At 35.9% G+C, this 27674-nt stretch overlaps 1 protein-coding gene across 10 annotated transcripts in view; it reads right to left on the bottom strand.

Annotated features, from left to right (window-relative positions):
- ANKRD28 (ankyrin repeat domain 28) overlaps positions 1-27674 on the bottom strand; it is a 205317-nt gene that overhangs the window by 62901 nt on the left and 114742 nt on the right. For 5 of the 10 annotated variants that reach the window (XM_032332459.1, XM_032332466.1, XM_032332477.1 and 2 more), the window contains 2 exons: positions 20455-20533; positions 1026-1096 (listed from right to left, as the gene is read on the bottom strand). In XM_032332459.1, the coding sequence (XP_032188350.1) occupies positions 1026-1096; positions 20455-20533 (150 nt within the window). The remainder of the gene's footprint in view (positions 1-1025; positions 1097-20454; positions 20534-27674) is intronic. The other 5 variants (XM_032332505.1, XM_032332487.1, XM_032332512.1 and 2 more) reach the window with 1 other exon arrangement.

Here is a 27674-nt window from a genome sequence, read left to right as displayed (position 1 = left end):
ATAGTTCCCAATGAGGAATACAAAGAAGAATGAAGAGATAAGAGTTCTCTGGGAACAATGCTTTTTAAAAATGCACCTAGTATAAAATGCATCTAATAATTTTAGAAAGAGAGTAAGATGACAGAAAAAAGAGGGTCCAGGTTTTCATCCCATCTCTGCTACTGAAAAGTTGAGTGGTTTCTGGCAAACCATTAGCTACAATCCCCTCAAAATACCTATCCTATATGGATATCAAGAGGACTAGAAGATATGAAAAACATAAAAATGAATGTTCTCCAAAAATGTCAGTTATCTTGAAGAACAAATCATACACAGTGTTATAAATAAGAATAAACTGTTCTTCCCCATAAGATACGTAACATTTTTAGGTTGTATATTTAGAACTGGTAAAATGTGAGACCATGTCATGTTTTTGACGCTAATTTCGGTGTTTAAACAGTATTTCTTTCCTTTTTTAAAGACTTATTTATTTATTTATTTTGACAGAGAGAGAGATCACAAGTAGGCAGAGAGGCAGGCAGAGAGAGGAGAAGCAGGCTCCCCACAGAGCAGAGAGCCTGATGCGGGGCTCGATTCCAGGACCCTGAGACCATGACCCGAGCTGAAGGCAGAGGCTTTAAGCCATTGAGCCATGCAGGTGCCCCCGGTATTAAAACAATATTTCAATGAACTGTTATATACTGCTGAGATTACTTCTTGATCATGGTGAGGAGAACCCTTGTAGCATGTTCAGGAGAGAAAAGACTGAGGAGGATTTTATAGGTATAGAAAGTAATCTCTCTTGTAGGACATATATGACAAGGGTTTTCTACTCTCTGCAGTTCAGACTCTCCAAGAGAACTTGTCACAAAAGAGATGGGAGAACAGTTAACTTGGTCTGTACAAATTCTAAAGTAAAATAACCAGTCTAGGTATTTTTAGTTGCTTTTTCCTTCTTTTGAAAACAAAGAACTTGAATATGGGCTCAAAGGCAAGCCTACTTAATGCTTTTATATACAATATATTTACTAAGAGAAATTTCATACCTCACTACAAGATGCAACTGCTCTGTGTAAAGGTGTCAACCATTTGCTGTCTTTGGCATTAACTCTAGCTCCTGCAACAAGAAGAAAAAAATAAATTGAAATATTTTGCATAAATATTTTAAATAAATCTCCTGAAATATGAGTTATATATTATAGTCCAAATTGGATAAGTAACAATTGAAAAAGTGGTACTTTATTTTTTATACTTTCTGCAAATAAATTACTAAATTATAAAAACAAAACTAGCCAAAAAGGTATTCTTTTTATTAAAAATAAAAGAAACATCACTTTATATATAAACTAGAAAAGCACCTTTATACAGAGCATATTAAAGTAAAATAAGTCCCCATTTTAGAATGTGTCTTAAAAACTCAAAATAAGAATATTCCTATGTAAAAGGCAGACCATTACAAAGTCTTCATTACATTTCTTTACTAATGAATGTATCATGTTATAAAGCAATATAATATCAAAATATTTCTCCAATGAGGATTAAAAATGCATTCGTACTATAAAGTTATTTTGTAAAATGGATACAGTAGCTATAGACTTAGGAAAAAAACTGAGAAAGAAATGAACAAACCCACACGTCTTTCTGGGTTATACCTAAAGCTTTAAAGAATTTTTAAAAAATCAACTACATACAGTTATTTAAAAATCATTGAGTCAATGGACAAAAATTATCCTTTACAGAATATAAATGCACTTCGTAAGACAAAAAAATGTATTATGTAATTGGGGTGGGGAGGTGGAATCTATTGCTTATATAAAATCCACTGATTTGGTACCTATACCCCAAACAGAAGGAGCAAACAAACTATAGGACAGGTATATATTGAACTAGACAGAAATAGCCCTGGCTCTTAAAAGTATAGAGAAACTGGTGACAGGTCCTACACTGTAAGCAACCTTAGATTTATATCCAGGATCACAGCTAGCAAGTAAGAAAGGGCTTTAGAAATCTAGACCAACCTCCTCATTTTCTAGATAACAAAACACAGGTACAGAGAATAGTTTAACATCAAAGTCCAGTACAGTAGAATCAAGGCTAGAATTCAGATGTCCTAATGTTTGCATTCCATGTTTTGAGAGTGAGGTTCCAGGGAATAATCAAATGCAGTGACTCTGAGTCATAGCTCTAATTACTACCTATGGGTTCCTAACTAGTTGTGTGATCCCTCTGAACAAAAGTTTCTTCATCTATAGAGCAGATCCTCTAATGCCTTGTAACTAAAGTTTGACATAATAAACACAAATTCATTAGATGCATTAGATACAGATGTTAAAAACAAATTTAAAAGTCCTGAAAATAAGAGAAAAAAAGAAATGAAATACAAGTGTATAAAATCATTCACAAATGAAACAGTTGAAATTCTGAGAGTAACTGAACTCCTGAGTAGAGACAAGTGAGGACACTGGAAGAATTAAAAACCAATATGATAGCTTTCGCGACTGCTCAACTAGGCTTTAGAAGAAAGGGATTCAGCAGAATAAAGAAACAGCTAGAGCGAATGGTATATTTATGTAATAAATGTGAACAACTATCTGCTATGCTTTTAGGAGACCAAGATGGTTAAAACATAGACTGTGAGACCACAACGAAGTCAGCATTTGTTCTGGGTAAAAGGCAGAATGTAGATATTGCAAACATTTAAAATGCACATAGGTTAAAAGGTTGGAGTCTGCAGAGATGGTAAAGGGGTAATACAGAAGCTAGGCTCTGGCTCTTTCATTCTCCCATTTATCTGGCTGGAACTTCAAAGGTTCTCCATAATCCTTGTACCTCTTTCTACAATTTTCTGTTATGTGCATAGTAGAAGGGCAAATCCTGGCATTAAGGCCTGAAAGGTAGTGACTCGCTCAGAAAAGATAGGTACTCTGGAAAGACAAGGGTAGAAAAGAATGAGGCCTGATAATGGGTCTTCAGCAAATGGGAAAGATCATTAAGTCTGATTCTAGGCATTAATTAACAAGGAAATTGAATGTGGCTATCACAAAAAATGGGAAGAATCTCCATGTACTCATAAAGATCTGAGAAATAAAAAGTGAACAAAGCAGTGAGAACTGGATGAGTAATGTTCTTTAATTTTATGTAGAAAATAGAATAGGTAAGTATAAATATCTATACTCATATTTACTTTATATACATAAGGAAAGCGTGAAGGAACACTAAGACATTAATAACAGTGGCTGCCTATGCATTTGTATAGGTAGTGAGGTACAATGAGAACTGGGTGATAGGGGACTGAGGTAGAAAGGCAACTTTACTGTATACCACATAACTTTATATAAATTTCAAAATTTTAGAATAAAACTGAAATACTATTTATTAAAAAAAAAAGAAAGAAGAGAAAAATGTATTTGAGAAGGAATAAAAGAGAGGCCATAAAAAAATTCCAAGAATTTGGCTTCAAGTGCAAAGAAAAAAATTAGGAAGTAACTAGGTAGAGGGTAAAGATAGTTCTTTCTTTTGAACATGGGTTATAAGATACACAGTTAAAGAAAGAAAATCTAATTTTGATGCCCACTTAGCAGCCTAAAGTAAAAGACACTGCTGGTTTCATTCTTCCATTTTAAGTTATGATAATTAATTAATTAGTCTTCACTTTTAATAACTTTAGTAACAAATTCAAAGTTAATTTATCAAAAAACATAAGTGACTACAACAAAGAATCTACTAATGGTTTACTGAGGATACAAAATACTACTAGTTGGTACTAATATAACAGATGATGTGACAAAAAAATGTGACTTGTCCTTTTTAAATTCTAAAAACACTTATCCCCAGGAAAATCAGCACCATAGCATTCTAGACCTCTGATCATAATCTTTCCAGAAGGCACTCATCTTGTTAAGTCATGTGTTTCTTTTAATAGCACTAATCAAATGTTTTAATTCCTTGTAGATTAAAAGTCAAGTATACAAGAAATGGTTAACTATTTCTAAGGACACCAAAAGAACAAATATCTCCCCTGCACACATCCACTAATTAGTATACACTTTACATATTAACAAACAAATATGGCATAGCAATATACATTACAAAGTGGCAACTATCTGTAAATGAAAAATGGAGTAAGAAAAACAAACATGATGGCTCACTTCAGATGTCCAGGTTCCTAGAGCTCATCTCATGTGAATTCTGAAGGTAACCAGGCTTTTGTTCTACACAGACAGCTCCAAAATTAACCAAATATTCATAAACACAAGCTACAAAGTCATTCCAGTAATGAAAAATACTTCCAGAGTAAAGTTTCTCAGTCTAAAAGCTGAAAACCAGCCACAAAGGCTAACAATGAAGATGGAGAAAGGGAAAAAAAAAAATCATACTGACTCGAAACATAAAAGTCTTTGATAATCAAATGTAACAGCTCTGGTGGAAACATCACATACTCTGAACATGGCAGAGTATAATGTTTGTAGTTTATAAGGATAATCTTGAGTCACCAAGGAAAGATTAATTACTTTACTATTTCCTAGTCATTAAAAATGAAGAGCATATACAGTTGGTTAAGCGGCTGCCTTCGGCTCAGGTCATGATCCCAGTGTCCTGGGATCGAGTCCCACATCGGGCTCTCTGCTCCGCAGGGAGCCTGCTTCTCCCTCTGACTCTGCCTTCCACTCTGTCTGCCTGTGCTCGCTCTCGCTCGCTCTCTCTGACAAATAAATAAAATCTTTAAAAAAAAAAAAAAAAAGAAGAGCATATAAAATAGCAGCCCCATCCCAAATGTTGAAGTTAGATTACTGGGAGACCCTCAGATAAGAGGAAGCACTGTTAAGAAACTGAAGACAGTAAAGATAGCAATTTAAAGATGATAACTGATAACTACTGCAAACCAACATTTCTAGAAAACCTCCCAAGTGCTAGGAGCACATCTCATTAAATCCAAGGTAGTTATGCCCAATTGTGTATCAAATACTTTCTTTACCAGTCTTCCATTCCCCCCCGCCCCACAAAATTCACATATAAGGGAAATCCATGAGCTCTCCCTTAAGATGATAAATAAGCAGCCAGGATGTATGCCACATCAAGTATCTGAATTTAGAATCATCTTCCAGAGTAGAGATGTGATTAGATTTCTGTAATGTTAAAAGCAAAAAGAAAAAAAAAGCAAGCAAAAAACTGTAGGGTAGGGGCGCCTGGGTGGCTCAGTGGGTTAAAGCCTCTGCCTTCCGCTCGGGTCATGATCCCAGGGTCCTGGGATCGAGCCCCACATCAGGCTCTCTGCTCAGCAGGCAGCCTGCTTCCCTCTCTCTCTCTGCCTGCCTCTCTGCCTGCTTGTGATCTCTGTCAAATAAATAAATAAAATCTTTAAAAAACAAAAACAAAAACAAAAACTGTAGGGTAACCCAAACAGGTTGTATCCATTTGATACCACCATTAGATTATATAGAAAAATTCAGATAACCAATTTCCTCTCACCCAGTCTTTTCACTTAATAATTCATACATATAAAAATGTACTGACAGTTTTTGAAAGAAAAAAATTAAGATTTTCCAGAATTGGGTCAATGTCTAGCTCATCTGAAGATAAACAAGAAAATAATTTTGAAAATAAAAAATCTGGGGCATCCAGGTGGCACAGTCAGTTAAGCATCTGACTCCTGGTTTCAGCTCAGGTAGTGATCTCAGGGTTGTGAGATCAAGCCCCACGTCCAGCTCCATGCTCAAGGCAGAGTCTGCTTACAACTCTCTCCCCTGTGTTCTCTCTCCCCTTCTCTCAAATAAATAAATAAATAAATAAATAAATAAATAATCTGATTTACTTACATCAGTCTATTCTGAGCTCTAGACAACAATGCAGATGAAGAGAAGTCTGGACTTGTGAGGACAGACTCAGGCATTAGAGGAAGGAGCCCAGAGGCAGGACCGATGATCTAATAATGGCTCTGTAACAACATGTCGTGTGACCTGGGGCTGTTCCCCAGAGCCTAGACCTTCATGTTGTTAATCATAATCTCTGCCTCCAATGCCTTCTGTGTATATTGGGGAGTGACGGCGGAGGGTCAGGGAGGATGGACCCCAGGTTGAAACAACATAGGGAACTCCTGTTTCTGCAAAGTGGGTTCCACAAGTCAGGAATTGAAATCAGGAGCATCTCATTTAACTCTAGGTCTCAACTCATCTGCTTTTTTTCTTAATCTAAATAATGAATAAGATCTGCCAATTCTTCGAGTTTTGAAACTAAGTTATCAGTAAAATAAGGTTGTGCTAAGTGATCTCTATGATCCATTTCCTATTATAACGTTCTATCCTATTTTGAAATAGGTACCCAGAATAAATTATTTCATACTTATTAAATACCCTGCCCTTCCTTAACATTAAGTAGATAAGGTAGCAACTTTTATAATCTATACCAAGGTGTCTTCAATCACAGTCCGCAGACTGCCAGCCACCTATTTTGTAAATAAAGTTTTAGTGTAATACGGCACACCTATTCACTGAAAGTGTTAACTATATAGCTTTTACATTACAGAAGGAGAATTAAGTAGTTGCCAGATGTCTGTCTGGCCCTTTACATAAAATGTCTTTTGACCTCTGATCTAGGCTAAGTACTTGATACTAGATACTATTAAAGCTATTTCTATTTCCACAGGTGTGTATAATAATTATTAGTCCCACTAATAATTTTCTAAAACTTCTCCTTGCAAAGAATAGTTCTCTACTTTTTTAATATTAAGATTTTATTTATTTATTTGACAGAGAGAGAGATCACAAGTAGGCAGAGCAGCAGGCAGAGAGAGAGGAGAAACAGGCTCCCTGCTGAGCAGAGAGCCCCATGCAGGGCTCGATCCCAGAACCCTGAGATCATGACCTGAGGCGTAGACAGAGGCTTAACCCACTGAACCACCCAGGTGCCCCTAGTTCTCTACTTCTAAACCTTGGAGGAGACAGTCTATGTCCAGTGAGCTGGGCTAGGAGCCAAATACTTTGAATACTCTTCTCAAACTGGAAATAATGCTTTCCTTTGGCTGTCTACCAAAAGTAATGGCAAGGGGCGCCTGGGTGGCTCAGTTGTTGGGCGTCTGCCTTCGGCTCAGGTCATAACCCCAGGGTCCTGGGATAGAGCGCCACATCAGGCTCCCTGCTCTATGGGAAGCCTGCTTCTCTTTCTTCCACTCCCCCTGCTTGCGTTCCCTCTCTCTCTCTCTTTGTCAAATAAACAAATAATATCTTAAAAAAAAAAAAAAGCAAAAGCTTCAGATTTTGTTTTCAGGTCAGAGTGGAATAAGCAAAAAGCAACTACATTTCCACTTTTCCACCTGCAATGCCGGGGGGTAACAACTGCTGCACTGTATCATTTAAGATAGTGCTATGGACCCCAGATATAGTGGGCTGAACAGTGTCCCCCACCACCCTTCCCCAATCCTAACTCTAAAAACTCAGAATGCTATCTTACTTGGAAATTGGGTCTTTACAGAGGTAATTAAGTTAAAAGGAGGTAATTAAGGTGGACCTTAATCCAATATGACTGATATCCTTGTAAGCATAAGAAATTTGGACACAGACAAGTACAGATAAAACACAAAAAGAATGCAGTCTCTATAAGGCAAGGAGAGAGGCCTAGAACAGATCCTTCCCTAACAGCCCTCCGGAGCTGATGCGGCAACACCTTGATCTCACACTTCCAACCTCCAAATTGTGAAAAAATAAATTTCCGTTGTTATAGTCACTCAAGTTGTGATACTTTGTTATGGCTGCCCTAGCAAACCAATATACGAGCACTGCAGGCTTTCAAGGGTCACATACTTAAGGTTTAATTCCTAATACATAACATTCATATTTCCTTATTAACAGTCTATTATTTTCTACAATAAACTGATCAGATGAATTTTTGACTAATGCCTTAAACTACAAAGCCATTTAACCACTTAACCACATGTTGCAACAGTCTGAGATACTGCTAAAACCTATGATTTTTAAATACAAACATTAAATGAATAGCTCCCATGAAAGTATCTATACTTATGCAGCCAGAAAATTCAGTCTTTAAAACAGAAGTTCTTCAATAAAAGTAATTGTCAACCCAAATCTTGATAAGGAAGAACCACTGAGGAATCTTTACTGTTTTTGACCCAGCTGAAGAGAGAGGGAAAGGGCCAAACACCAGCAGATCGTTACTAAGACTGTGATCTAAAGAGCTGCCACATGACTCCAACAACATATAGTACACAAAGAACTTAAAAAACAAAACAAAACAAAACAAAAAAAACTCCTCTTCTAGACTGAGAGAAAGCCCATTTAGTTTGAGAGCTACTGGAACAGACAAACCTAACTGACGCTCACTTTTTAGCCCCTCCCTACTCTATTCATTAGCAAATAACTATTCTGGAAGGATTTGGCATAACAGAAAAAATATATGGGAGCAGAGTAAACTGAGTAAAATACAATTAATAGGTGTATCTGAGAGAAATTACCCCAGGAAAGGAGAGGATGAACTTGCAAACTACTCTTTATACACAAATTCAGAGAGAGTTAAGTGCTGAAGAGAGCTCTCAAAGGGTTCCAAGACAGAGGCAGGACAGACAAGGCAAAGAGATGAGAGCTAGCAGAGATAGGAAAGAAAAAAAGAAAAAGAAAACAATTACAGATAAAAGCCCAGAAGTAACAAAAACAAAATAAACACAATTTAGAACACAGCTAAGAATTTGAACCACAGCCAGCGTGAATCTTTAAAAACCCAAGTCAGACCATGTCACTCCACTCAAAACTCACCTTTGGTCTTCCACATCATTTTAAGGGCCAAGACAAGTCTTTGTCAAAGCCTACAAGGCCACACATGATTTGCAACCTTGCCACCTCCTCTACTTCATCTCCTACTCCTACTGTTCTTTTCACTTGCTTCCAAACATACTACCATCTCATGGTGTTTGTTATTCTCTCAGTTTGCAAGGCTTGCTTCAGTTATCTGCTCAAACGTCATGTATCACTGAACCCTTTCCTGATAATCTAACATAAAACCCCCACCCAACATTTATTCCTTTAATGTTCCCACAGCAATTATCACAAGATAAGCTATGTATATTAACTTGTTACTATCTCCCCCACCAAAACATAAACTCCACTAAGGCAGGGACCTGCATCTGTTTTATTCGTTGTTTTACCCGCAGCACCTAGAATAGTGCCTGATACAGACAGAAAAACATGGAAATAAAATATTCAAAGGCTTAACAGAAAATACACATGAAATAAAAATCTAAATTTCAGAACTAAAAATGCACACTCACATTATGTCCCAGCAAGAATAATCAATAGATTTAGCCTAAGTTAGTACTGAATTTTAAGGATAAAGAATTGAATCCTACAGGCATCCAGGCAGAAAAGAAGTGACCATGGTGATAGAAGGTGGTATGGGGGACGGAAATGGTGAGGAGAGAAAAGCCTGATCCAAGACTTCCACTCAATGCTAGAAGAATTCCTCACATCTATAAAGTTGTGAGGAAAGAGCACGAATCAAGAATTTTAAGAGTAATCAATCTACCCTTCATTTAAATAAAAAAGGCAAGTCTCAAATAAGTAAGAATATGACATCCATGAGCTCTTACTAAATATTAAAAGAAAAAAACCTAACCCTCCAAAAACTTGAGGATGATGATGTCTATTCAACCAAGAGATAAATAAAAATAAAAAACTTGGAGCTAGAGAAGCTATGAATTAGGATTAGGGTATGTGTGAAAACAGTGAGAATTCTGATTACAAAATATAATGTGAAGTCATAATTTTTAAGAATGAAAACACAGACTGGAACAAATTAGGGAACACGGTTTCCTAATTTCTCATCAACAATAAAAATCTGAAATGTGAACATGGAAGAACATGGCTCTATAGGCTGGTATCAACCTTTTTATCTTCTTCATTTTTCATTTTAGAGAAATACTGTAGCAACAAATAACCTTGCCACTGATACCAAAATAGTTTTTATAATACAAAACTAGAATATTTATTGCGTTTTTTTTTTTTTTTTGAAGCATATCATGACTTTGGTAAAATGCAAGAGCTCAATGGAGATTATTTCATATTGCTTAATTTTCTTAAGATGATAGCAGTTAAGGTTAACCTAATTACTATTGTAAAATGTCACTAATAATTAATATAAAAGGCAGGAGCAATCTATCCTGAACTTTCTACACCACCAATTTTTGCTGATAGCACAAACAAATTAGCCTAATTTTGTTGCCTACTTTCCTCTCCATGTATTTCATTCTCTTCTCGATCTAGACTCGATCAGATCAAAAACCTAGATGAAATTCTATTTCCAACCAAACTTATTTAAAAATTCATTCAATATGATTATAAGGTTGGTGGTGGAGGCAGAATTTGCAATAAGTCTCAAACCTGGGCCTCAACAACCACAGCATTTACACCAAATTTAAGGACAGCCCTTGAAGCACCACTACCCAAACTTAAAGTCTACCTTTGTAAACTTCAAGTACACTGCAAGAAGACTACTGTTCTGAGTAATATTTATTCTTTTTCTTACAGTTTGAGATATAATTGACATAACACTATTAGTTTAAAAGGCACATGATTCGATGCGTATATATTATGAAAAGTTATGTTTAGTTAATATCCAACACCTCACAGAGTTAAAATTTTTTTGTGTGAGAAGAACTTTGATGATCTACTCTCCTAGTAACTTTCAAATACACAATATTGTTTACTATAGCTACCATGCTGCACATTACATCCCCAGAATTTCCTTATCTTATAAACTAGAAGTCTGTACCTTTTGATTGCCTTACGCATTTCCCCCACTCCTGGCAACCACTAACCTCTTTTGTTTTTAGGAGTTCAGTTTTTTTTTAGATTCCACCATAAATGTGAGATCATGGATTACTTATCTTTTCCTAACTTATTTCACTCAGCATAGTGTTCTCGAGGTCCAGACTGACAAGATATTGTTTTTATGGCTGAATAATATTCCATTATACGTATATATGTGTGTGGATGTGCATGCACGCGCACACACACACACGTATATATATATATATATATAAATAAAATAAAACTTCTTTTTCCATTCATTGACAGACACTTAGGTTGTTTCCATACCTTGGCTACTGTGAATAATGCTACCACTAATATGGGAGTGCAGATATCTCTTTGAGGTAGTGATTTCATCTCCTTTGGATACAAAGTCAGAATTAGAGTTGCTGGATTCCATGGTAGTTCTGTTTTTAATTTTCTGAGGAACTTTATCCATTGGTAGCTATACCAATTTACATTCTTTCCAACAGTATACAAGGGGGTTCCCTTTTCTTCACATACTCTCTAATAATTTTTATCCTTGTATTTTTCATAAAAACCATTCTACCAAGGGTGAGATGGTATTTCATTGTGGTTTTGCTTTGCACTTCCCTGATGAATGGTGATCCTGAGCATCTCTGTATACCTGTTGGCCATATGTATGTCTCCTTTGAAAAAATGTCTCTTCAGTTCCTTTGCCCAAGTTTTAATTAGATTGTTTGTTTTGTTATTGATTTGTATGAGTTTTCTATATTTTGGATATCAATCTCTTATCAGCTATATGATTTGCATATATTTTCTCCCATTCTGTAGGTTGCTCTTTCATTTTGTTGGTTTCCTTTGCTGTACTGAAGAAGCCTTTTAGTTCAATGTAGTCCTGCTTATTATTTCTGCTTCTGTTGTCAAATGCAAAAAAAAAGAAAAGAAAAGAAAAAAAAGAAAAAGAAAGAAAGGAAAAAGAAAAAGAAGAAAAAAGGCAAAAGAAAAAAAGAAATCACTGTAAAGACTGATATCAAGGAACTTATCCCCTTTGTTTTCTTCTAGAAATTTTATGGTTTCAGGTCTTTTATTTTTTTATTTCTTTACTTATTTGACAGAGAGAGACATAGCAAGAGAGGGAGTACAAGCAGGGGAAGTGGGAGAGGGAGAGCAGGCTTCCCATGGAGCAGGAAGTCTGATGCGGGGCTCGATCCCAAGACCCTGTGATCATAACCTGAGCTGAAGGTAGCTGCTTAACCGACTGAGCTATCCAGGCGCCCCTGGTTAGCTTACATTCAAGTCTTTAATCCATTCCGAGTTGATTTTTGTGTATGGTGTAAGACTGGTCTGGTTTCATTTTCCACATGTGACTGTTCAGTGTTCCCAACACCAATGATGAAAGAGAATGTCCTTAACCCATTGCATATTTTTGGCTTCATCACAAATGAACATATATACATAGGTTTATTTCTGGGGTCTCTTTTTGTTCCACTAATGTGTCTATTTTTATATCAATACTATGCTGGTGTGATTATTACAGCTTTGTGATATAGTTTGAAATCTGCTGTTTCTAGCCTTGTTCTTTTTCAAGACTGTTTGGACTGTTTGGGGTCTTTGTGGTCCCATACAAATTTCAGGACTGTTTTTTCTACTTCTGTTAAAATGCCATTGGAATTTTGATAAGGACTGCACTGAATCTGTAGACTACTTTGGGTAGTACAGACATTTAACAATATCAATTCTTCCAATCCATGAGCATGGAGTATCTTCCCATTTATTTTTATCTTCTTCAATTTCTTTCATTATGTCTTACAAGTTATCAGTGTACAGACCTTTTACCTGCTTAACTACATCTGTTGCTAGCTACTTTACCTTTTCTGATGCAACTATAAATGGGATTTTCTTAATTTCTCTTTCTGATAGTGCATTATCAATGTATAGAAAGAAATGCAACACACTTATGTATATCAATTCTGTATCCTGAAACTTTACTCAATTTATTTATTAGTTCTAACAGTTTTTTGGTGAAGTCTACAGTTTTCTGTATGTAATATTATATCATCTATAAGTAGAGACAGTTTCACTTCTTTTCAATTTGGATTGCCTTGAATTTCTTTTTCTTGCCAAATTGCTGGCTAGAGTAAAAGCGATGAGAATGGTATCTACATGTTGCTCCTGATTTTAGCGGAAAAGTTTTCAGCTCTTCACCACTGAGTATGGTGATAGCTGTGGACTTGTCATATATGGCATTATTCTATTGAGGTATGTTCCCTCTATGTGCAGTTTATTAAGTGTTTTTATCGTGAATGGATGTTGAATTTTGTCAAATGTTTTTTCTGCATCTGAGATGACCATATAATTTTTAGCCTTTATTTTGTTAATTGGTACATCTCACTGATTCGCAGATGTTGAACCATTCCTGCATCCCTGCAGTAAATACCACTTGAAAATGGTATACGATCCTTTTAATGTACTGCTGAATTTGGTTTGCTAATACTGTGTTGAGGATTTCTGCATCTCTGTTCATCCGGAATACTGACCTATAATTTTCATTTCTTACAGTATTCTTGTCTGGTTTTGTTATCTGGACAATACTTGCCTCATAAAAAAAAAGTTTGGAAGTGTTCTTTCCTCTTTAAAATTTGGTAGAATTCACAAGTGAAGACATCTGTCCTAACTTGTCTTTGTTGGGAGGTTTTTAATTACAGACTCTATCACCTTACTAGTAATCGGTCTGTTCAGATTTCCTATTCATGATGCAATCTTGGTAGTTTGCAGGCTTCTACAAATTTATCCATTTTCTTTGTCCAATTTGTTGGTATATAACTATTCATTGTCTCTTAAAATATTTTATATTTCTATGGTATCAGCTGGAATGTCTCCTGATCTTATTTAACTTGAGTACTCTCCTTTTTCTTGGTAAGTCTAGTTAAAGGTTTGTCTGTTTTGTTTATACTTTTTAAAGATTTTATTTATCTATCTGACAGAGAGAGTGAGCAATCACAAATAGGCAGAGAGAGAGGGGAAGCAGGCTCCCTGCTGAGCAGAGAGCCTGATGCGGGGCTTGATCCCTGGACCCTCAGATCATGACCTGAGCGGAGGGCAAAGGCTTAACCCACTGAGCCACACAGGCACCCCTTATTTTTGTTTTTAAATGAGCTCTTAGTTTCACTGATTTTTCTTTTGTTTCAAAAATTTCACTTATTTCCTCAGAAAACTATAGGATACTCATGAAAGAAATTGAGGAAGACACAAAGAAATGAAAAAAATTTTCATGATCATGAACTAGAAGAACAGATACTGTGAAAATGTCTATGCTATCTAGAGCAATCCACACATTTAATGCAATCCGTATCAAAATACCATCAATTTTTTTCACAGAATGAAACAAATAATACTAAAATTTGTATGGAACCAGAAAAGATCCCAAATAGCCAGAAGAACATTGAAAAAGAAAACCAAAGCTAATGGTATTACAATTCCAGACTTCAAGCTCTAATCATCAAGACAGTATGGCACTGGCACAAAAACAGACGCACAAATAAATGGAAAAGAATAGAGAACCCAGAAATGGGACTCTCAACTCTACAGTCAACTAATCTTCGACAGAGTAGAAAGAACTGTCCAGTGGAAAAAAGACCGTCTCCTCTTCAACAAATGGTGTTGGGAAAATTGGACAGCCACATGCAGAGGAATGAAACTGGACCATTTCCTTACACCACACACAAAAATAGACTCAAAGTGGATGAAAGACCTCAATATGAGACAGGAATCCATCAAAATCCTTGAGGAGAACACAGGCACCAACCTCTGTGACCTCAGCCACAGCAACTTCTTGCTAGACATGTCTCCAAAGGCAAGGGAAACAAAGGCAAAAATGAACTACTGGGACTTCATCAAGATCAAAAGATTTTGCCCAGCAAAGGAAACGGTCAACAAAACCGAAGACATTTGACAGAATGGGAGAAGATATTTGCAAATGACATATCAGATAAAGGGCTAATATCCAAAATCTATAAAGAACTTATCAAACTCAACACCCAAAGAACAAATAATCCAATCAAGAAATGGGCAGAAGATATGAACAGACATTTCTACAAAGGAGACATCCAAATGGACAAGAGACACATAAAAAAAGCTCAACATCACTCAGCATCAGGGAAATACAAATCAAAACCCTAGTGAGATACCACCTCACACCAGTCAGAATGGCTAAAATGAACAAGTCAGGAAACGACAGGTGCTAGCAAGGATACAGAGAAAGGGGAGCCCTCCCCTACACTGCTGGTGGGAATGCAAGCTGATACAGCCACTCTGGAAAACAGTATGGAGGTTCCTCAAAAAGTTGAAAACAGAGTTACCCTATGACCCAACAACTGTACTATGGTTTTTGCCCCAAAGACACAAATGCAGTGACCTGAAGGGGTACCTGCACTCCAATGTTTATAGCAGCAATGTCCACAATAGCCAAACTATGGGAAGAGCCTAGATGTCCACTGACAGATGAATGGCTAAAGAAGATGTGGTCTATATATCTATTATCTATCTATCTACCTATCTATCCATCCATACATAAATACAATGGACTATTATGCAGCCATCAGAGAAAAAAATGAAATCTTGCCATATGCAATGATGATGGAACTAGAGGGTATTATGCTATGTGAAGTAAGTCAATCAGAGAACGACAATTATCACATGATCTCATTGATATGAAGAATCTGAGAAATAAGACAGAGGATCACTGATATGAGGAATCTGAGAAATAAGACAGAGGGGAAGGGAGGGAAAAATGAAACGAGATTAAGAGACTCCTAATCTCAGGAAACAAACTGAGGGTTGTTGGAGGGGAGAAGGGTAAGAGGGATTGGGTGGCTGGGTGATGGACACTGGTGAGGGTTATGTGCTATGGTGAACATTGTGAATTGTGTAAGACTGATGAATCACAGACCTGTACCTCTGGAACAAATAATACATTATATGTTAATTTAAAAAAAAAACATTATATAGGAAAAAAATTGTTCACTTATTTCTACTCTGATCTTTGTTATTCTCTTCTTTCTAGTAACTTTGGGCTTGTTTTTTTCTTATTCCTTGAGGTGAAAAGCCAGGCTGAGTTCTTTCTTTTTTCTATTAATGCAGGCATTTATTGCTATGAACTTCTCTCTCAGAATTGCTTTTGCCATATCCCATTAAGTTTTAAGTATGCTGTACTTTCATTTTCATTGGTCTCAAGATATTTTTTGCTCTTTCTTTTTTGACCTACTGGTTGTTCAGAAATGTTTAACCCCCCCACATATTTGTGATTTTTCAGCTTCATTCTTTTGAATTCTTTAGTTTCAGATCACTGTGGTTGAAAAGATGCTAGATGGGATTTCAGTCTTAATTATGAAAGGCTGTTTTGTGGCCTAACATGATCCTGGAGAATCTTCCACATATGCTTGAGAAGAATGTATATTCTGATGCTTTTGGATGGAATATTCTGTAAACACCTGCTAAATCCACCTGCTCTCATGTGTACTTTAAGCCCAATGTCTTATTTATTTACTATCTGAAAATTCTTTGAATATAATTAGGTTTTTATTTAATGAATTTTATTTAATGAATATCTAATGAATACTTAGAATTCAGTAGCTAGCTTACACATTTTGATTTCTAAGTTATCTACTACATCCTCCATAAAACTATTCTAATCAACTGTCAAAGAGTTAATGGGAATTTTAAATTGATATAACATGAAAGAATAATTATTTTAAAAATTATTAATTTTATACATATTAGCATGAACCTTCAAATACATAAAATTATGGCAAATGTTTAAACCCATCAAACTAAAATTTCTTCTGACTCAGATTTCAGTCTTCAACCATGTAAAAAAGTATTTTTTTTTTAAGATTTTATTTATTTATTTGACAGACAGAGATCACAGTAAGCAGAGAGGCAGGCAGAGTGAGGAGGAAGCAGGCTCCCTGCTGAGCAGAGAGCCCGATGTGGGGCTCGATCCCAGAACCCTGAGATCATGACCTGAGCCGAAGGCAGAGGCTTTAACCCGCTGAGCCACCCAGGCGCCCCTGTAAAAAGGTATTTTTATAGAAGGTCATGACAGTCAGTCTATACAGCACGAACTTTAAAAGTTAGAAACACATTTCTAATTACTCCCTAATCTTTTGACTTGTTAGAGCTCTATTTTCTACAAATTATAAGAGCCTTTTCACTCATTATTTGCTGAGCTACTGGGGCTGAGTTCAGTAAGACACTTACGTACTTACCTATAGTTTTAAAGGCCTTTTTTTAAATTCTAGAATTTGTTGAGTAAGAATATTCTATACAGAGTCTATTTTGTTTTCATTGTCTCTCTGGACTGTGGAAATAAACTCTTATCTGTACTTCCCTCACAGTTAAATAACTCTTTCCAGTTTATCATTTCAGACTGTGACTGGATTTTACAATGGGGAGGAGAGAATTTTTAAGAGACTATATCTAAAAATCACTTAAAAAAAAAAAAAAAAAAAAAAAGGTAATTCCTGACACCAGGAATTTACTTATTTGGCAGGACCAAATAAAGTTGAGTAAAGAAAGAAGGGCTGCTAAAAAAAAAATATTAATAACCAAATTTTGAGTATCTATGATGTACCAGCGGCTTTTCTAGGTATCTTAACTGCAACATCTCATTTGCTTTAAACCTACAAAATCTGTATTATTTCCACTTTTTGGAAAAGGAAGTTGAGCCTGAGAGATTAAATAACTTCCCAAAGATCACAGAGGTGCTACTAGGTGGGACCAAGATTTGCACCTAAATCTGTCTGGACACTATCTTGCAGGGCCTCTCATGGCAACATACGGACATATTTATTGATTTTTCATCTGTAAGTTGAAAATGAAGGTTCTGGTTTAGTAGATACTTGGCCTTAGATTTCATTCCAGATCCAAGTTTTTATTTATTTATTTTTTCTTAGAGCCTAGGTGGCAGTCTGAAGAAAAACAAATAATTTGTTTTCTTTCCTTTTTACCTACCTGAACCCTGCAACCCCATATTCCCACATTTCCACCTCTCCCATTCTCACTTCAACTAAAGACTTGAGAAACTGAGATCAAAATGTAAAGCCTAAACTTGTATTACTGGGGAGTCTGAGTGGCTCTGTCAGTTAAGCATCTGACTCTTGATTTGGGCTCAGGTCATGACCTCAGGGTCATGAGATGGAGTGTCCTGGCCCCGCAACCCACCCACCCCTTGTGCTGGGTGAGGAGCCTGCTTAAGATTCTCTCTCTCCCTCTCCTTTTGCCCCTCCCCTCCCCACCCCACCATGGGAGTTTACATTCTAGTAAGGAGAGAATGATAGGAAATGACAAAGTAAAATTTTAGAAGGATATCAGATAATAATAAGTACTAGAAAAAAATAGATAACATGGAGAGGAAAAGGATGGTGGCAGTGATCAGGGACAACTTCATCCCAGAGGTAACATTTCAGGAAGGACATAAAAAGGCAAGTAAAGGAACAAGTCATGTAGTTACCTGATAAAAGAGAATTTGAGGCTAAAGAAGGAACATTTCAAATACCCAGAGATGGTAAGCCAGTGCCATTAGAGTAGAATGTGCAAAAGGGAGAGCAGTAGAAATTGAAGTCAAAAGAAATTTGGAGCAAGGAAAATACAGTATGAGACCAATGTAAAAACTTAGTTTTATTCTGAAAACTATAAATTAATTAGTGACTTTATTTTTCCAGCCAAAAACAGCTACATGAGCTATTACCTCATGAAACTGGTAAAACACAATATAATACTAAAAGTAGTTTTCCAAGACAAGTTGAAATAGCATTTATACATATATAGTGGTTAATTTTATACATTATTTCTCTTTGAATTATTTAAAAGAAATTAGGCATTCTTTCAAATGCTTATTTCAAAGCTGATATCTGATATTACCATATTCATAAAGCTCATCTGACTACTGTACTTACAAATATCAAGAAGTCAACCTTCTGTAAGTAGTTCAAAATCCCTGATGCAAAAATTCACTTTAAAAGCCAGGTAGTGAGTCAAATGGAACATCTGAAGTTTCTCCTAGGTTATAAACTAAAAATTGGAAGAAGAACCCTCCACTTTAAGTCATAAAATTTTTGTTAAAATGGAAGTAAATGAACAGAAATCTGTGTTAAAATAAAAAATGAAGTAGAGTTCTTATCCAAAGTCCAAGACATTAAACTAACTAGAATGTACTGTTTCTAACATAGCTATGTCTTAAAGAAAAAAGAAACTGCTTCTTAGACAATGTTTATAAAGAAAACTGCATATATAAACCTATATCCCATCAATTCATATTATTATAATAGAAGCCTCAATTAAGAGGAAATACGATTTTTTTCTTATATCTCCTCAGTTCTCATTTCTAGTAAATTTAAGCTGCTAACTAGTGAGCTAGCATCCATAGACGAACAGATACCTTCAAGAAAGTGCTTCTATGATGAAGTTACTCATGAAGAAGCTAACAGAAGAATACCAGCTGGGGAGCACTAAGTAATGTATATGTTGTACCCCTGAAACTAACAGTTCAACAAAAAAAAGTACTAGCTGCGTCAATATTCAGCTATATCTAATTCTATATGATCACGCAATCTGTTATAAAACCCAGATTTTAAAATTTTTATATATTTATGAAATGACAAAATTCTGTTTAGGTGTTTTTTGTTTTTTTGTTTTTTCCCAGAGAGAGAGAAGAGAGCACAAGCAGAGGGAGAGAGAGAAGCTCAAGCAGGTTCCATGTCTAGCACGGTGCCTGATGCAGGGTTCAATCTCATGATCCTGAGATCAGAACTGAGCCTAAATCAAGAGTAAGACATGTAAGTGACCAAGCTACCCAGGCACCCCTCTATTTAGGCTACCGAATGAGATCTTCATTCAAAACTTCTCTCAGTGCTCCTACTCCCAAATATGAAATGAGAGGGTACTATTTCTCCAATTGCATTATGTGTCAATCTATAATCTGGCAACATAAGCACAATACAAAAATGTGCCTCCTCTTCCAATAAATATAATAATCTGGCTACAACAAAAATATTTCTAAGCTCTGTCTGACTGCAGGCAGTCTGATCACAATAGGAGCTATTCCATAAGAAACAGTTCCACCATTACTGCATACTGCAAAGTCTTAAAAAGTTTAGGAGAAATTAAAAGATAAAGTACAGGTTTCTATTTTACAGGCCCTCAAAAAGAGTCAGATAAACGCTATTTAAAGAAAGGCACCTTGCTGGCATCGCTTTCAAAATATATCCCAATCACCCCATTCCTCACTCCTTCCACTCCTGCACTTGGTCCAAGCCATATCACCTCCTTCTAGCAGAACTGTAATTGTCTCCCAGTCACTCTGTGGTTAATCAGGCCTACTATGAATATTCTATATAATGCCCGAGCCTAGATATTGTTCATCTCACTTTATTATCCTGACCTACTTTTTCATTTTTCTATAGCACTTAATCATCTTCTAACATGCTCTAACATTTACTTGTATTTACAGCCTGTTTTCCTTATTGGAGTATATACCTGCCAAAGGCAGTCATCTTTGTTTTGCTCTTCGACATACTCGAAGCACGAGAACAGTACCTGGCACTTTGAAACAAATATACAGAAACAGTCAACCAGGTTTCATAAATATTAATTTGACAAAAATATGCATGATGTGCTCTTATTAACCAGAGCTTTACCATACCAGATAAAATAAGCAGTTCAATGATTTCTGCATCTCCAAGATAGGCAGCAGCGTGCAGTGGAGTTCTCTTTTCATTGTCCTATAAGAAGAGGAAAGGTGAAATATAAGTTGTAATCTAAAATCAATTTCATTTGAAAACCATTAACTACCACCTTACTGGTTCCATAACCCTAGTCTAAGCAACATTAACAGATTTTTTCTGTGCTAGGAGAAGAAAGGCAAAAAAAAAAAAAAAAAAAAAAAAAAAAAATTTGGTCTTAAAGGAACAGCTTTATTAAGTAGAGCAAAAATAATATCTAAGGTGATAGAAAAATAGCTTCTTAGGCTTTCTTTTAATAAAAATGCCTATGCAGCTGAGATACAAAGGCAAATTTCCTTTATTTCATCCTATTTTTCCCCTCAATATACTTCCACAGTTTTATACAGGTTGGAACTGTTGACCTAACTAAATAAAACAAACTTTAAGAAAAGGTTTGAGTATCAAAAAATGTTTCCACAGGTACCCCAAAATTTTTCTCTGAGGATATGAAGCTATCCCTTAAAACAATCTTAAGGATTTCTTAAAATCCCTGCCAATTTTATTTGTGGCTTTAAAATATATTCCTATCTTTGGAAATATGAAAAATACATAGTCTTCTATTTTGCCCAGTGAAGGAAACCATCAACAAAACAAAAAGGCAATCTACTGAACGGGAATGATAAATCCCACAAGAGGTTAATACCCAAAATACATCAAGAATCTAAATGACTCAAGACCAAAAAAACAAGCAATCCAATTTAAAAATGGGCAGAAGACCTGAATAGACATTTTTCCGAAGACATACATATAGTCAACAGACACATTAAACTAACTACCATCACTCATCATCAGTAAATCAAATTAAAACCATAATGAGATATCATTTTACACCTGTCAGAATGGCTGAAGTCAAAAAGACAAGAAATAACAAGAATTGGCAAGGATATGGAGAGAAAGGAATCCTGTGCACTGTTGGTGGACATGCAGCGTAGCCACTGTGCAAAACACTATGAAGCTTCCTTGAAAAATTAAATATAGAATTACCATAGGACCCAGTAATTCCACAACTGGCTATTTACCCAAAGGAAACAAAAACACTAATTCGAAGGGATACACGTGCACCCCTATGTTTATTGTAGCATTGTATATAATAGCTAAACTATGAAAGCAGCTCAAATGTCCACCCACAGATAACTGGATAAAGAAGACGTGTATACATACACAATGGACTATTATTTAGCCATAAAAAAGAACAAAATCTTGCCATTTGCAACAATATGGATGGACTTAAGGGGTACCTAAGTGAAATAAGTCATTTGGAGAAAGACAAATACCATATGAATTTATGACGAACTTATGAAACAAAACAAATGAAAAAGAAAAAGAGAGACCAAAAAAAAAAAAAAAAAAAAAAAAAAAAAAAAAAACCACACACACAAAAAAACCAAACCCACTCTAAAATACAGAGAATAAATTGGTAGCTGCCAGAGGGGAGATGAGTTGAGGGAATCGGTAAAATATATAAAGGGGTTTCAGAGTACACCTATCTCGACAAGCACTGAGAAATGTATAAAACTAATCATTATACTGTACACCTGAAACTAATATAATAATAATGTATTTAATTATATTCAATTAAAAAAAAACAATACTTTTTTTAAAAAAAGATTTTATTTATTTATTTATTTGACAGAGAGAAATCACAAATGGGCAGAGAGGCAGGCAGAGAGAGAGGGGGAAGCAGGCTCCCCGCCGAGCAGAGAGCCCAATGCGGGGCTCAATCCCAGGACCCCGAGATCATGACCCAAGCCAAAGGCAGAGGCCCAACCCACTGAGCCACCCAGGCGCCCCATTAAAAAAAAACATACTCTTTCAAATCTTCCTTCAAGAAAGAAGATACACCCAATGCAAGTCTTGATGTACGTCCTTTCCCCTCCCCCGCAAACATCAATGATATCCAGTTTGAGAAGCAAGATCTTGAGGCAGAATCACATTCAGGGATTTTTAATTCGTATTTACACTTCATGTAAAGTTACAAAAATGTTGTTTCTTTTTCTTTTTTAAAAGATTTAATTTATTTGAGAGAGAGAGAGAGAGAGAATGAGAGGAAGAGCAAACGCCAGGGGAGAGGGAGAAGCTGACTCTCCACCGAGCAGAAAGCCCAATATGGGGCTCAATCCCAGGAGCCTGGGATCATGACCTGGGCCGAATGAACCACCCCAGAGCCCCAAAAGTGCTGTTTCTGAGAAAGCTATTTATTTAGATTTATGTTGAAATTTACACCCATTTTTTGGATAGAGAATTTGAGATAGACTGTTAATTGTTTTCCATTATTTATTTTCTGTTTGTCCATAGGAATAAAGTTGCATCTGGTAATTCACCCACACAGTGAGAGAATATACTCCTAAGTCTGCCTTTAAATTTTGTTATTTAATGTGGACCAGTATGGTATGTGAAATGGAAGTAAAGACACAACTTTCAGGTCATCCTTAACTTAAAAGACAGTCACCTTACATCTGGATTAATACTTTCCCACTTCCCACAGGCTAAAAGGCAAATATGAAACTGAGCCAGCTTTTAACCCTACAGAGGTAGGCCAATATCCTGGAAGACGGTCATGACTTTGAATGATCTTATAGAACAGACCTGCTCCACAAACCTGAACCACTAACTCCTATAACAACTTAGGAGAAATAAATTTCTCTTTTTAAAATATATTTGTGTGTGAGAGCCCAGAGAGAGAGAGCAGAGGGAGAGGGAGGCAGAGAAGCAGTTTCCCTGCTGAGCAAGGAGTCTGATACGGGACTTGATCCCAGAACCCTGGGATCATGACCTGAGCTGAAGGCAGATGCTTAACAGACTGACCCACCTAGGCATCCCTAAATTTCTCATTTAAATAGGTATCGTATTGGGTGCTATTTTAGCATATTAGCTTTCAAAATTTAAGAAAATGAGTAAGTTTATTTCACATCATAATAATTTTCTAGTTTGGTAATACCCCACTTACTCTAAAAAAGAATAGTCAGAAAATTGAGAATAAATTAGGGGGAAAAAAGCTGCTAGTCAAAAGAGGGGTTAAAAAATATTAATAGGCAATCCAAAAAAGGTTTAACAGTAGCATATAAAGGTATTATAAATATGTGTGTAAAACAATTATCACTGGCTCTTCACTGGCTTCTTTATATAATTTTAATATATTTGTAACATTGTTTTTGTCCTTATAATAGTAACAGGTACTTCAGTAAAAGGAGGTTGGCATAGTGACTATCAATGTTATTTAACAAGCTAAAAGCTTGTCTCTCTAACTGCAATTAATTTCCATAAGAGCATGTTTTTTTATTCCAATATATACTTAGGCAAACAGAATGCGTTGCACAAAAATCACTGAATAGTTGTTGAAAAGGCTAACATAGAACCACCAAACTCTCAGGCTTTATTCAAAGCTGAACCCTAATTTAGTCATTTTAATAAAAGATCCTTGGTTTAAGGCTTTTCAATGTTAATCATTAAGACAGTAAACTTCTCTAGAATGTTTAAGTATGATCACTTACTCAAATTGAGAAACATATGTATTAAAAAGGATAAACCACACACACAGTGCACACACAAAGTGAGTCATTTATGTGTAAGAGATGTCTGCAATTCTGACTCAATGCCTTAAATACTACTCATGTTTTTTTATGACTCATGAGCAAATCAAATTGAAGGAAAAAAAGAACACGTTGGTCAATTTTAAAAGAAATAAATTTATGAATCATATTTAATTTACAATTAAATACTGAAAATTACACAATAAAATATTTAAGGTCTCTTCAGCAAAATTTATTAAAATAAAAAAACGACTATCCCCTTGTATATACTAATTTTATTTCAAAGAATCTTTTTAAGATAAAGATAATCTAATGTATATGCAAAAAAAAATTAAGTATATTTATAGATTATTGTAGGAAGGAAAATAATGGAAACAACTTACATGCCCACCAAAGGGAGACAAACCATAAGTGACTTTTAATCTCACAAAACAAACTGAGGGTTGCTGGGGGGAGGGGGTTTGGGAGAAGGGGGTGGGATTATGGACATTGGGGAGGGTATGTGCTTTGGTGAGTGCTGTAAAGTGTGTAAACCTGGTGATTCACAGACCTGTACCCCTGGGGATAGAGTATTATGCCTCCATCAGAAAGGATGAATACCCAACTTTTGTAGCAACATGGACGGGACTGGAAGAGATTATGCTGAGTGAAATAAGTCAAGCAGAGAGAGTCAATTATCATATGGTTTCACTTATTTGTGGAGCATAACAAATAGCATGGAGGACATGGGGACTTAGAGTGGAGAAGGGAGTTGGGGGAAATTGGAAGGGGAGGTGAACCATGAGAGACTATGGACTCTGAAAAACAATCTGAGGGTTTTGAAGGGACGGGGGGTGGGAGGTTGGAGTACCAGGTGGTGGGTATTATAGAGGGCACGGATTGCATGGAGCACGGGGTATGGTGCAAAAATAATGAATACTGTTATGCTGGAAAAAAAAAAAAAAAAAAGTCATATGGAATTTCAAGAGACCCCAACTAATCACAACAGTCTTGAAAAAGAAGAGTGAAGTTGAAGGACTCACACTTCCTGATTTCAAAACTTAACTGCAAAGCTATAGTGATCAAAACCATGTGAAACTGGCATAAAAACAATGAAGCAATGGTATAGGAGAAATATTTCAGAAATAAACTCTTGTGTATGTGGTCAGATAATTTTCAACAAGTCTGCCAAGACTATTCAATGAACAAAAAGACCATCTTTTCAAAAAATGGTGTGGTGAAAACTGGATATCTAAGTGAAAAAAAAAAAAAATCCTTACTTAACACCATACAAAAATAAACTAATAATGGATCAAATAATTAAAGAAAAGATCTAAAATTATAAACTTTTACAAGAAAACACAGAGCAACAGCTTCATTATGTGGTATTTGACAGTGATTTCTTGGATATGACACCAAAGGGACAGATAACAAAAGCAAAACGGGACAAATTCGACTTCATGAAAATTAAAAATTTAAGTGCATCAAAAGATACTATCAACAATATAAAAAGGTGATCCACTAAATGGGAGAAAATATTTACAGTTTACCCTTGAAAAGCATCAGTTTGACTACACATGTCTACTTACACACAATTTTTTTCAATAAATACAGTACAGTAATATAAAAAAAAAAATGAAACACAAGAAGTTCCTGATCAACCTTCATTTAACCAATTCATAGGATTAATCAATAGTCTCGGTTTCCTGAGTAAAACTAAAGGTGGCTTTGGCACACCATGTATTTTGACTATTAGGGTACCACTAGTAAGCCCTTACACTTTCGTTCCCACCACTGGGTATCTATTTATCAAGGGTAGGATATGTTTGTTACCACAACAGTTTGTGCAAATTGCGCCTGCAATTGTAACTATGTGATTTAATTAAATATTATTTAAACTGATAAAACAGGAATGAAAAAAGCAAATTGTTTCTATGATCATTAGGTTGAACATCGCATGAAGACTCAATAAAGGTAGGTTACCACAAAAGGGGCTACTGAATTGGGTGTGGCTGAAAATTGAATCACTAAGGCAAATAGCAAACAAATGAAGATATTTGATTCTTCAAATCTAAATTCTCCCAGCACTTAGAGAAACCCAAAATGGGTTAAAGATAACGCACTGGGGGTAGATCTGTACAAGGAAGATAGAAATGAACAATGGTGTCAACAAAAAAGCCCTGGCTCAATTATAAAACAAATGGCTGGCAAATACACATTTTTGCAGTAAAATGCTTAAAGATCACTTTTTATTGCTCCCTCTGTTAGACTGATTTAACTTCTTAACTACCAATTATGAAATTTACCAGGTAAGAGAACTTCTAGATGAATGTCCATAACATGAGACACTATGTAAGCATTGTACATCCAATCCCGTTGTGTGGGTTATTTTCCCTCCACACATCCAGGCAGTGCTCTAATACCAGGTGGTCTTGCCATTCAACTCAATTCTGATACTATCAACTAGGAGAGCATCAGGTCCCATGGGCTATAGGTTCAGTCCTATAAAACTCTGCTTCCCCTGGCCCCCACTTCAAATGCTGATAGCAAGTCCAGCCTGCGTACACCTGTGCTTCTAACCCAACAGCTATTAATCAGAGGTTCCCCTGGCTCCCACCTTGCTGTGGTGTTCACAATGTTCAGGAAAACAGTTTTCTCACTAGATTACCAGTTTATTACAAGGATATTAGAAGATACAAATCAGCCAGATGTCAGAGAAACAGAGTGAGATGCTGAACAAAGAACTTCCATCCTGGTTATACCAGGTGTCCAGCACAGTGGTAAGTATTAAGTGTTTCTGGTTAACCAACTCAGAAGCTCTCCAAACTCCCTCCTTCGGGGTTTTTATGGAGGTTTCTTTTGTTACATAGGCACAACTGATTAAACTGCCATCCACTGGCAAATGAGCTTAGTTCCTCCACTCCCTAAAGGTAATGGCAGGCGGGTGGGAGAGAAAAGTCCCCATCCTCTAACCACAAGGTTGGCTCCACAGGCAACTAGCTTCCATTCTAAGCTTTCTAAAAGTCACATCATTAACAAAAAAAAGACATCTTTCATTGCTCTCTCACAGGAAATTCCAAGGTTTTTTAGGACCTGAGTGCCAGAAATAGGATTATAAATCACAGTATCACACTATGCTCCCAATTTAAAATAACAAGCAGACCCCAATGTTCCTTATCAATGGAAAAGTCTCTAAAGCACAGTGATAAATGAAAAAATGCAGGCTCAGAAAAACTGTTATGATAAAAGCAGTTAATATACCCACTTAGGCCTTAATATGGGTAAAATAAGTATCCTTTGGAAGGAAGGATACTCTAGACACTAATATAGTGATTACTTGTGGGTGAACTGGCGGACTAGGGTTTAAAGTGTGAGAAAGAGTTATTTTTCACTATTTGTGGCCTTTGGTATTGTTTGGAGGTATTACCATGTGCAGGTTTCAAAAGTAAATGAAAAAAGAAAAAAAAAATTAAAAATAACATTAAAAACAACTGAAAAGCTACTTGCTAAAAATTCTTAAAAATAATTTATCATGCCAGACATTTCACAAGTATCAGGTACCCATTTGGAAAAAAAAAAAAAAAAAAAAAAAAAAGTTTCTTAGATATCAAGTCAGTTTTTTTTAAAGAAAC

Source organism: Mustela erminea, chromosome 1 (assembly GCF_009829155.1).
Source record: "Mustela erminea isolate mMusErm1 chromosome 1, mMusErm1.Pri, whole genome shotgun sequence".
NCBI classification, from domain to species: domain Eukaryota; kingdom Metazoa; phylum Chordata; class Mammalia; order Carnivora; family Mustelidae; genus Mustela; species Mustela erminea.
The sequence above is the reverse complement of the archived record's forward strand: the minus strand, read 5'-3'. Positions and strand labels throughout refer to the sequence as shown.